This window comes from Gobius niger, assembly GCF_951799975.1.
Source record: "Gobius niger genome assembly, chromosome: 13".
Classification (NCBI taxonomy): Eukaryota; Metazoa; Chordata; class Actinopteri; order Gobiiformes; family Gobiidae; genus Gobius; species Gobius niger.
Window position 1 is genome coordinate 21,374,849 of NC_136864.1, and position 12,716 is coordinate 21,387,564.

At 40.7% G+C, this 12,716-nt stretch overlaps 1 protein-coding gene across 2 annotated transcripts; it reads left to right on the plus strand.

Annotated features, from left to right (window-relative positions):
* The first annotated feature begins 3,137 nt into the window (after window positions 1-3,137).
* prtfdc1b (phosphoribosyl transferase domain containing 1b) lies at window positions 3,138-10,416 on the plus strand. 2 transcript variants are annotated; one of them, XM_079568889.1, is made up of 9 exons: window positions 3,138-3,387; window positions 3,568-3,674; window positions 4,294-4,477; window positions 6,618-6,683; window positions 8,675-8,692; window positions 8,927-9,009; window positions 9,179-9,225; window positions 9,331-9,407; window positions 10,047-10,416. In XM_079568889.1, exons 1-9 carry the CDS (start codon window positions 3,340-3,342, stop codon window positions 10,092-10,094), a joined length of 678 nt encoding a protein of 225 aa, XP_079425015.1. In that variant the 5' UTR covers window positions 3,138-3,339; the 3' UTR covers window positions 10,095-10,416. The 2 variants fall into 2 exon arrangements, with proteins under 2 accessions (XP_079425015.1, XP_079425014.1); XM_079568888.1 differs by lacking the exon at window positions 3,568-3,674.
* The last annotated feature ends 2,300 nt before the right edge of the window (window positions 10,417-12,716 follow it).

A 12,716-nucleotide genomic window follows, 5' to 3' on the forward strand; every position in this document is an offset into this window, starting at 1 on the left:
CAGAGTGGGGATATTTTTGGAAAGTGAGGACATATTGGGTGTTCCTCACTTATTTGAAGGACTGTTTGAGGGTAGATTTAGGTCGATTTTAGCTGAAAAATTGCTAATCGGAACAATGAATTAAACTTATCGTTATTGCAGTGTAATATATTCTAATCGGCCTCAGGATGCGTTCACCAGCGAGACGCATCACTAGACACTGTGTATCACTTTGTGCAGAAAACAAAGTTTATCAACGAGCTCCGTAACCCACTTTGTTTTCTAATACATTACAGCAATCCACTTAAACAGGAAGCCAATTATCTTAATAGAGTTTTACTTGTGCAGTGGACGCAGATGCCATAATAAATACAGTTATTGAAGCCCTGTGCTTTAAAATGTAAAGGAAGAGCATGGCCACCATATTTCCATGCACATACTTGGACATTTTAGCGTACTGTGTAATTGTTATGTAGTGTTATGATTAACAAATAATGAAGAATGAAGACTAGCTGTTAGCTTTGAGCAAGACAGAGAGGTAAAGATACTGGACTTTAAAACACAGAGGAACACCACCTCATGACATCATAAGGTGTGGCCATGTGTTTGGAGCTCTTCAGTGGAGAAGGAATAAACATGAATGAAATCAACCCGAACTGTTTGAAATCAACTCAAATCTTAGCATCTATTATCTATTATTAGTATCTATTGTGATCATGTCTCTTTCTCTGCCGCCATAGTTTTAAAAGTCATTCAAGGTTACAATCACAGCTTGGAGAATTATTATCCTGTATCTTCAAATGGCATCTGTCCAACACATTTAGGTTAATAAACGGCAAAAACAAGATGGCCATTCGCTGTTTGTAAAAATCCACGTCCTCCGTAATACTCCGGGACAGTTCATAGTTTACACAAATGGAATCTGATTGAGAGAGGGATGAAGTGTGTCCTTGTACAATCCAAACACGGCAAACTAGACCAATGACAATATCTGGGTGGACAGTGGCGTGTCCGACGGAATTACTTTCAGAGCGGGCCGAATATTCATAATTGGCCAGCGCAGGGGTTTTGAGGGTGGAGGGTACGACGAGGGCCTTGACTGCTGACTGAGTGCGAAATGCCAGCGTTAGACTGCTCCTCTTCCAACCCCTGGGGGCATGGAGAAGTGGGTCTGCTGCTGCTGCCTTCACTGTGCCATCAAAACAATGTGGAAAAATACAGTACAGCGGGTCACACTGGCACAAGTTGAAGAGCGCTGTGGGAAGAAATGCTTGTTTTTTAGGGAATTCTTTATCATTTTGAGATTGAATTTACTCGCTAAAGGAAGACACAGGCAGGCCCAGACAGATATATAATAATATATTTACAAATGCAAGGTTAAACCACTGCCTTAAAATAGTGTGATTCAATTTGAAATGAAAAAGCAGCAACAGAGTCTACCAACTCTACAGCTTTATCCCTGCATTATTTCTCTCACTTGTGTGTCTTGTGTCATTTTGTTCCTCTTTTTTTTTTTTTAAATCTTAAGTCTTAACACCTCTGTGCTCTTCAGAGGTGTGGCACTGTGCAGGCTGATTGAAATCTAATGTTTCTGTTGACATCTGCCTCCCCAGCTGTCACCACTGCGCTGCTTGTAATTACAGCCGCCGAGCAGAGGCACGGGTGGGTGGCCCAGACACCTTGTCCTCGCCCGGCCACGGCAAACGGCGCGCGGCTTTAATGCGCACTGACACGCCATACCGCTGCCTGCTGCTCTGACCCCCAACCAGCTGACCATCGCAGCCCCCTTACAGAGAGTGTCCCAAATTTACCCATTCACACGCTGTCATCAAGGCTCGGGTGTGGCGGCTGCAAATTGCCACATGTGTAAGAATACGCACGGGAAAAATACAGGCTTTCTTTGTCTATAAAAGGGCCTAAAAGACTTTCCATACTGTAGTGTCTTGCCCCAGGACACAACAAATGCATGAAAAGACCATTCAGAAATATTTTAGTCTCAAAAAGAACAATAGCCTGTTTAGCCTGTATAGTTACGAGTACATTTAACCATTTTTTGTGGGGCAGTGGTTCACAAAGAGTGATACATGTACCACTTGCTCCGACAAATCCACTTTTTATTTGTTTAAATATATTAAAATTGCATGTTTGCACAGCAGTTGTGATGTACAAGGCTCACAACCTCATGCTTCCTCACTGTTTACAAGAGATGTATCAAAAAAGAGAATCTAGATACAACCTCAGAGGAACTGGACAAAAACCCATGGCGAGGACGAAGACAAAGAGGAGGTTTACCTATTCAACTTAAGGGCTTCAAACCTATTAATGCATTTAAAGATTTAAAGAAACATCATTTTGATTCATGAAGTTGAAGTTTTGTGCTTATGTGATACAATCGTTAGAGAAACTATATTATGTGTGTCATCTTTGGTCATAGTGTCACAGTTGTAAATGGGGTTAGGCAGTAAAAGTCTTGATTTCAGCCTAAACCATTTCAATCAGGCATCATTTAGCACTTAAAATACTGAAAGTACACATTTACTTATTGTATAATGTACAAGATCTTGAAAACATGTCACATGTGTACTACTACTATTACTACTACTACTACTGGTGGTACTGGGGCTTCTTCAGGTGGTACTCGGGTCATCCACAATATTAGACTTTATTGTTTTTGTGTTTTTTATTAAAAAATAATTGTATTTACGCTTCAGTATTGCATTCGATGTTGTTCTGGTTAGACATTTACACCCAGTTTGGACATAATCCAATTTAGATCTATTCTCGGCACTTTTAGACTAATCATTTTTATTGAATAAGTGACAGGAAGTAGTACATCTAACCACACCTTAAATATAACCTGCTCCCACATCCCACATTTTAAAAAGCCAATGTCACTTTTGTCATCTTTAGACAACTACCATTTGGGAACCATGCATAAACTACAATTTGGACAAAAACATCAGAGCGACTGGTCCTTTTTTCTCTCTACCTTTTCACTTTTCTCATTCCTAAGATCATGTTTAAGGACATTGATACCTCTTAAAAGAGTAGAGCCCTGTATCATGGATCTATTATAAGACTGGTGGTTTTGCTTGATGTATGAAATTGCTCTGATTTATGATGCTCTGGCGCCCCCACTGTCAGCACGTGGTCATCGCACTACTAAAAGGGGTGCTACTATTTAGCGGCGGTCTCTCACAAACAGGGAGAAATTCCTTCACCCCCGATGCTCCTCCTCTCCTCCTCCCGTAGAGCCTTGTCCCGCTGGCACACTCATGCGAAAACCTGCCATTCCAGTCATTTCAGGCCAGTAGCCATACTCGAACCCTGTGTGTGCGTGCGCCGTCGGAAAACAACAACATGGCAGACGATGGCGACCGATCTTCCCAAAGACGCGACGGGATTGTGGTAATTACATGAAACGAATGCGCGAAAACCTCAAAGGGAAAGTCGTCGCATCCGTGCGCTCTCAAAATAGCGCTACGTGCGAGCCGTAATGGCCACTTGTAGCTTTACGCACCAAAAAAGCGTGACGTATAAAGGGAGTCAGTTGCAAACTAACATTACTACTTTTTTCTCCCCCCTCAGATTGGGGATGACTGGCAAGGTTACAGTTTAGACTTGTTCAACTACCCTGCGCACTACTCTGGGGATTTAGACTGTGTCATCATCCCGCATGGAGTCATCATGGACAGGTAATTTTGGAGCCCCCCCCCCCTTCCCATCAATGACATGTGTCCCCCAGATGTTTCTGCTGCTTCTTCGCACAAGTTATAGGGATTTCAAAGTTTATATTCTATAATTTGGAGTTTGGAAAAAAACAAAAAAAACAACAACAACAGATGTTCCTCGGAGTCTGTAATTTGGAGACAGAATCACACTATAGTTATGTGTTTGTCTGCATCCAAATTCGCTTCAAAATAAGATAATAAAATGTAAAAATACAGAAGATGATATGCATAATGAATAGCCCGGCTTGTAAAATGTGTCATTATTGTCCCTAATTTAGCAGCAGCATGTAAATAATGCTCTCCACTTTTCCAAACAAGAAGTGATCTTTTTTTGAATTCAAGCCAGTGATTAAGTTGAGGATTCCTCCATGTTTAAATGCAACAAAGTAAATGGACCCTTCACCCCTCATCAATATGATTGGTAGTGGTATTGCAGCCAGTCTGTCAGTACATATATTATCATCAAAAATGCCCATTCATTCATAAATAATGACTGATTTCTTCTCCATTCCCTCAAGTTTTCTGTATAATTTCCAACACCTGTGGCACTGACATCATATGCTGTGTTGTTTTACTTTCTCAGGACGGAACGCCTGGCCCGTAACATCATGGACGACCTGGGGAACCATGACATTGTGGTGCTGTGTGTGCTGAAGGGTGGATACCAGTTCAGTGTGGACCTTGTGGACAGGATTAAGGACCTGAGCTGCAACTCCAACCGCTCCATCCCCATGAGAGTGCACTTCATCCGGCTGAAGAGCTACCTGGTGAGGGCCCTCGTGGGGACGCTGAAAAGACTTTTAGATTTATTTATTTATTTGAAGAAACAACTCATGTCAGTTCAGCTTCGTTTTTTTGTCAATTCGACCACATGAAAATCCTGTAAAAATTGTGTTACTCTAAGCCCCTTGATGCAACAACAACAATATAGTTAAGACTTTGTACAGAGCAATATATAAACATGTGTCCAATAGAGGGCAGCAGTGTGAGTAAGGGGAGAGTTCAGCGGTTCAGTCTGGTGGATGAAACTGTCTTTCATCTTCTTTATCTGTTGTCTCTGGCAGATCAGAAAACAGGATGCAATAATAATAATGGAAAGTTATGCTTCAACATAATGAGCACAGCTTTCATCAGTGTAGCCTGGGTCAGAGGCTCATGACTTAAAGGAATAGGCCACCGTTTTTACATACTGAGATATGTTCTTACCTTAGCTTAGACATTTAGGACCTGTCTGGTCTTCCCCCGTGCCTTCTATCACGTAAACACAGCGCAGAAGGCGTTAGCATTCAGCCTCTCCTCCTTTCCACTATAGCTTCAAACAAGGTCAAGATAGAAGCTACCGAGCTCTTCCACGTTTTCCCTATTTATGGTTACGTGAAGATAAGATAAGATGATACTTTATTGATCTCACAGATGGAGAAATTGCATTCGATGAGAGAGCATCCGGCAGCAGCACCCATTCAGTGCGCACCACTCTTTTTTTTCTTTGGTGAAAGATCGTTGTGTCGCGGCCGCCATCTTCACTGTTTTGGTCACAGGAGGAGCACTGGTTGATGGGAAATCCGTAGACGATGACCACGGCGGTGGAGCTCTTGCGCTTGGCCACGATGTTCTTGGCCACACAGGTGTAGTTGGCCGTGTCGGACAGACGCGCCTGCTTGATGATCAGGTTGTGGTCCACGGTGATGTAGAAGTTCCTGTCCTCGGCCGGGTCGATGATCTCGTTGTCCTTCAGCCACTCCACCCGCATGACCTTGGAGGATGGAGAAACTGTAGCTGCCCTCTGTCTCCTCTGATCATCTGAAACGGTGCACCGCCTCCTGGGCTTGTCCCCGTCTCAGAGCGTGGTGTCCTGCACTGGTCAGCTCCACCTCGTCCTTCCTCTTCCTCCTGCACAGCTCCCTCCACATGTGTTGTGTAGTGTTACACTACAAAGTATAATTACACAAAATTAAACAATGTGGATTTTCTAAGCGGATAAAAGGGGGAACTATATTGTAAGGAGTAATAATACCAGGAGTAGTTCGGCGTCCGCACAGTAAAGTGAAGATATTACTGCGCGGATTTCGAACTACTCCTGGTACCAGACAGTTACTAAAGAACTCATCTAAGCTAAGGCAAGAACATATCTCAGTATGTAAAAACTGTGGCCTATTCCTTTAAATATGTTTTTTAGATTTTACTGCTAAAGCCGTGCAGTTACTCCTGACAAAATATCAACTGAATTTTGAAGAAACAATTGAATTTGGACAGTGTTAGTTCTACTACTTGTAAACTACTAGCTTAGTTTTAGTACTAGTAGTTTTGCGGTTACTGCTTTTACATGGTTCTGTATTAAAGCCACACTGCGTAGAATTTTACCCAATACATACAATTTAAATACAAGCATTAATTTTATGACAGATATTTTCATCATTGAAAAACACCTCATAAATGTACAAACAAACATTTATGAGGCTCACCCCTCCTAAGACATGACTGTAAACTTTACTGGCAGTGGGTACGTCTCCAGCTCGTCTCCATGGAGACGTGACGAAAGACAGTAGAATTTGAGATTTAAACAGGTTAGTTTTTCATCCAAATCCACTCTTTTATTATTCACTGCCGTAGCTGCATTTTCTGTGTTGAGCTGGTCATTAGGGGCATGTTTTTGTTTTGCCACAACAGTATAGTCCATAATGTTACGCAGTGTACCTTTAATTGTTTCTATTGCTATTGAAATTCATTGATTTATTTTAATTGCTATGTTGCGTCTTCAAATCTCATACACTACATTAAATTGTATTTTGTATTTATATTTACACATTGCAGTGCTTCATGTTCTCAAATTGACTCAAATGTATGCACCGTACTGACATACGGGCGACTGCTAGTGCTTATTATTGATTGTTTGTTGATTTTCTTCAGAATGACCAGTCCACAGAGGATCTGCACATAGTTGGAGCGGAGGATCTGTCATTTCTAACCGGAAAGGTAAAATGACATGTTACATAAGACAAAACGTGAAACAGATGTGACACAGACAGGGGCTGTTTACTGAAGTTTTGTCACTGAAAGAGCAGTAGTGAGACAGTTTGGCCTGAAGAGGGCAGGCTCTCTATGTTCACACACTGCGCCATGTTCATCCAGGCTTCTTGTTACGTGTTGATGGTGTCTTTATTGAAAGGTAGGTCAGATTACTCATCTTCAAATGAAATAATGAGATGTAGCCAACACCCAAAGATTATTCAACCTATTGACATTTATGGTAATTAAGATTCACACAGGTTAAGAGTTAGTCAGCATCATAATACGCTTTACTAGTTCTGAAGTAGTCAATCCCCAAAATACATTAATGTTTAAAATCAAGCTGATACGTTAAGATACCGTCCCCTAAATTTATTTTTTTTCCTACGATTTATTTATTTTTTTAGAATAATGACTAAAAGAACCTAATCTTTACATTGTACAGTTCTCACCCATGTGCTTAGACCTTGCTTATGCACTGTTTTTTCTCAAGGGATTTGTATACATTAAGCGCGCATGTACACACAGGGATCCATTACATAAGTAGCCTTGCAGGATTCTTAAGGCGAACATTTTTGTAGTTATTAAAGATCAGCTGATTTGAATACTCCTGATCCTACACAGCTATGCCTCGTGCACTGGGTGTAAATGCCAGGAACATGAAAATAAAAGGACTGTAAGTGACACAATACTAAATAAAAGTACAAGGAAATGAAAAAGAAAAGAAAAGGTCTCACATACTTCACTATTTTTGCGCTTGTGAAATCCTTGAATTGCTCTTATGATGTAACATTCAAACAATTTCAGATACTTCCTCTATATTAACCCAATATTAAAAATAAATTAAAGAGAGAGATTGATGTGTGTTACTCAGGGTAGTAGGGAGTTCAAGTCTATTCTTTGATAATGTTTTATGGGCTCACAGTGAGCATAACAATGCATGCCTTCATGCTTGACTGAATCTATTGTTTAAATAGCACATACATGAGTGATACAGCTGCAGAACAGAGTATCCCAAGCAAAGAAATGGACTGTAGCCCTCCATATAAATAGTACACAGTTGTCTCTAGTTGATTAGAGAAGCATTTGCAGAATTGAAACTATTTCTTTGTCCCTTTCCTAGAGCTATATAGGATTCCCAGAGCGGATGGTTGAGGTCGTTTACTTCCTTGTGTCATTGGTAGCAAAAATAGATTATAGAAAGCAATGGGAAACTTGGCATTTGCACTTCATGTGAAGAGAACATAATATTTACATGATTTAAACCAACAAAATAATTTTGATCACCGGTTTTTGGGGACTCCTTATTATCACATCTGTGCATGGCCCCTAGTAAAATGAATAATAATAATGGTTTACCTCCATCCACCTAAAACATACAGGTACTCTATGCCAGTGTTTCTCAACTGATGGGTCCTCACAGAACCCATTTTCAGTGGGTTGCAAGGCATTTCTTTTACTAATCTTTCACTACCCAACTGTTAAAATGTGTTGTTTTGATGATTTCAGTTTTCATGGTCTTACTCACTGCTTAAATCTGTGGGAAAATCTAGGTTTACCTTGAATCAACATATTCAAACTGCACAGTGTTTTGTGGATTTGGGCTAAATATTTTAATCTGTGTTGTGGTCAGTTCTGATCGAGTGATAGTGGACTCTGAGTTGACAATCCTTCTCAAACAAGCTCCAATTCAGACGACCATTTTCCTACTTCTCTAACATGTAGATTTTAATGACAAAATGTTAGTCTATTATTCTGTCCACTATATGCCGCAGTGAAGGCATAACATGAGCTATTCACTCCACCTGCCTGCGGCCACGGCGCGGTGCGCTACATTACTTTAATGCTCCTTTTTTTTCCATTGCTGTTTGTTTAGAGTTGATGAGTGAAGATATCAATGATTTGTGTTTACAACTCTGAATAAAAACTCTGCTTTCTTCCCTCCGCTCTGTCTAAAGAATGTCCTGATTGTGGAGGTACGTCAAAGACTGCATTTTGTTTCTCAGGCATGTTTTATGTCTCTAACCATTTGGAGTTTTTTTTATTGAACTAACGGAAATGCCTAATAAGCTGAGCTGTCTGTGCATTTTGGACACTTATCAGTCTGACTTCACTATGTTGTTGCAATCCATCACTAACCTTTCTTATCACAGATGAGATAAACGCTCTTGTTTACACGTCTACATGGCTGCTTTCTCAATTTTTTCTAGGCCATAATAGGAACTGGGAAGACAATGCAAACTCTCTTGAAGCACGTGGAAGCCTTCAAGCCCAACATGATCAAAGTTGCAGGGTAAATTACGGCTGCAAAAATATTTTAAACAAAACCAGACTGGCTTGCTTTTGTGACTCCATTTCCGCTTTGTAGTCTAGACAAAGGCAAAAAAAAAAAAAAGAAGTTGTATTAAATTGCCCTCAGATAATATACAGCATGTGGCACTTTCTTTGTTTATTTTTCACAGACTGCTGGTCAAACGAGTTACAAAAATCTCGTCATGGCTTCCTGATTGTACGTATCATTGGGACTTTATTGTTTATTAGTCAGGGCTTTGCTCAGTTCATACAATAAACTCGGTGAATCATTACTTGATGATTTATTTCTCTTATCTTTCAGATGTCGGTTTTGAAATTCCAAATCGTTTTGTGGTCGGCTACGCCTTAGACTACAATGAGTATTTCAGAGACCTCAATGTAAGTGTGATTAAATTAGAAGGATCTCTAAAAAGGTAAAGATACAGGCAAAATCAGTGTTTCTCAGCTATTTACTTTTAGTTCATCCTTAAATATATCATACTGTTAACTAATCCAAGACTACACCTGGGCTAGTGTGGATACATTTAGTTTTAAACAAGGAGTAAAGCCAAAATATATCGTTTTAATTGAATAATCCAGGACAAAACCAGTTTGTGTCTAATCCAGGATTACAAGACCTAAAACCGGGAGTTAGCAACGATCAAACCCAGGCCCAATTTACGCTGAACCAGCTCTAAACATCCAAAACCAACAGTATTGCAATTTGTTCCCAATTAAATCAAAAATATCTACATTCAAGTAAAAGTATTCTAGTGTAAGTGCTTTAAAGTAGAGCTCAGCCAATATAATATATTTATTGACTGTTTTTACCTCTGCTTTTACTACCACAATGATTGATTTTCTTTAACTTAGGACTTGGCTTTATGTCCAGTATTTTAACAGTCGACCAAGAATGTATCAGAACCAAAAATCCTGTTTTGCCAGAAGCAGCCCGTGTTCCTTCCGTCTTCTCATGCCACAACTTGAGAACTAGTGCTGTGCGGGGATTTTGTAATATTGCTTATTTCTGCCTTTCAGCACATTTGCGTCATCAGTGAGAGTGGAAAGTTGAAGTACAAGATTTAAAACGGGGGATCAAGCAGAAGATGAGACTGCCACACAGATGTCGCCGAACAGCCAGGCCGGGACACGCCACACGAGATGCCACTGCCTTACAGCTGCTATCGAGACACTTGATCTCAAAGCATTTCTGTTTTGATTTAACATTCCTTTTGGCTTATGGCTCAACAATAGGCATAGGACTTAAACTGGAATTTGACTAACACCACAGGAGTTTTATTCCTCTTTTTCCTTTTTTATGGGAGATTTTTCTTTTTTTTACTATAGAAACAGACCTTTCTGTCGTCATTCCATAAGTTTAACTCAGGAACCATGTTTTCTAAAGGGTGGGTGGGTTTTGCATAATACTGTATGTGGTCCATTCTGCGTTTCTATGTTTACATTTTAGATAATAAATTGAAGTTTTGATAAGCTGTCTATATTTTTCATGCTGCTACTTAAAAATGGCATTCTTCCAAGTATAGAAACAGGTTTTGCTCTGACTCTCTTGTCCATAGGGGTTTCACTGTATTACATTTCTCCACTTATCAGATTGAATAACATTTCCAACAGTTCCTGGGCCAAAATAGCATCACGCAAAAACATTTGAACCTCATGTAACTATTCTGATGATATAAAATAGGTTAACGGAAAAAATGAACTTGATCCGGTAAACAATGGATGGAGACGCTTGTTTAAAGCTGCAGCGTTCTTTGTATATACCTGACACATGACTCCCCCAGACTTTAAGCAAGGAACGGAGAGAACAGCGACAACAAAACCACCTTTCTCCTGAGAGTACCAGGGATTACATTAAATTGACTCGGTGACCTTTCAACTGAAATTGCCCATACAAAGATGCTATTATGGAGCTCAGTGCAACCACGTAGGGCAGGCCACAGGCTGCCTCATGTCAAGGAAAAGGTGGACCGGATTGGTTATGTGCAGTGTATAAGCCTTATTTTATGTGAAAGTTGGGCACTGTTCTTTGAAACAACTGAGACACGTTAAGATCAACACAGTGCCACTTGAGTACTGTGTTTAAAAATGAGAAGAACTTTAGAATTTTAGTGTAGTGTGAGTAACTTTCTAGGCAAAGTACAATTCTGTAATTATAACTTTACCATTGCCTATATCTCGTACTACTATGCAAACAAATAACAAACAATGATCCAAATTGAAGTTATTTAGTGGTAAAGGTTGTAACTACTAGACTGTACAGGGTTGTGAAAGTCATCTCCCTAAAATGACCTCTGTAACAAAAACTGCCAATCCCAGGAACAGGTGGCTCCTTATGTTGGGAGGGGAATAAAGGAGGCATTTGTCTGAGGGAGCCCTGGGAAAATCTTTATCGGTCTGCAGTGGTAGACTTTGTTTATGCAGCCCAACACTTTGGCTATTTTAAGAGTATGCTATTTGTTAAGGCGTGAGAATAATAATAAAAATATTCTTTGGTCATCCCCTTGGTAATGTAGACCACTAGGTGTGGTCTTTTCCCTCCTTTTCTTTTTTTTTCTATTTTCCTTTTTTCATGATGATCAGTAAACATCTATTATGTTTTGAGGGACAGCAGCAGCATGCCAACAACCACTCGACCTCACTCTGAACTGAAACATGTGACTCCTGTTCTGCTTGTTTATAAATCGAAAGTGAGCAGCGCCGTGGAGCGGAATGTTAATTGATCACACACATCTCGTCCCACTTCACGTTAACACTCGGTGCGAACTCGGCAGAACTTTTGAAAGCCTAGTATCGGGAAAAAAAAAAAAAAAAGCCTAAACACACCACCTTTTAACCGAGCGGTGTAGCGGCTGGTTTGTAACCCCTAACGCGATTGGTCCGCTCAAATAGAACGCGGCCTGTGATTGGCTGCGCGTGTCCTGTTGACCGAAGGTGGACTCCCAGAGAGCAGGGATCGCTGGAAGCAAAAAATTCCTGCTACAAACTGCACCATGCGCCTCCCATGAGTGGGTTTGGAGTAACCACCGGGAAGTTTGTACGCGGAGATATATCCACACAATGAAGACGCCAGGTCGCTCGGGAGTTTACACGGAATGAGCCCACTTTTTGGGGTCTTTTTTTTTTCATGGATAATTATTACCGCTCGAGCCCAGAGTAATGACGCCTCCTAAACTACACAGGTAACTTTGTTTAAACTCCATTGGCTAGCATTAATGCTAACTACACCCGCAGTGATAGCGCTTTCCCACTACTCACCGCTTTGTTTATCGACTTTATGAAGTTCGCTCAACCCTTTGGATGTAAAGAAAACAAAATGGGACCAGCTCCCCCCTTTTCGCGTTTTTACTCTGTAGTATTTTGGTTTCGAAGAGATACTTTTGTTGCTCGCTTGAGAACAACAGGGCGCTGCGCTGTGTGCGTATTCACGGTCGGTCCCAAACGAGAAATGATCGCTTTTGTGGACCGCAAAGTGAAGTGTTTCGTCTATCAATACCCAGTCATTACTTGTTTTTGTGTCACACGTATTTACACTGTGTTTTTGTTGTGCGCGTCGTACTACAAACGTGACGGACGTCGCTCGCCCTGCCTCCCTGTGTCTGTGATCCACTTGTTGCCTGCCATTCATTATGTAGTGTTGACTCTCCACGTTGTTGTGGCCCTGCCTGTTGGTGACAAGCTCAAATTGTT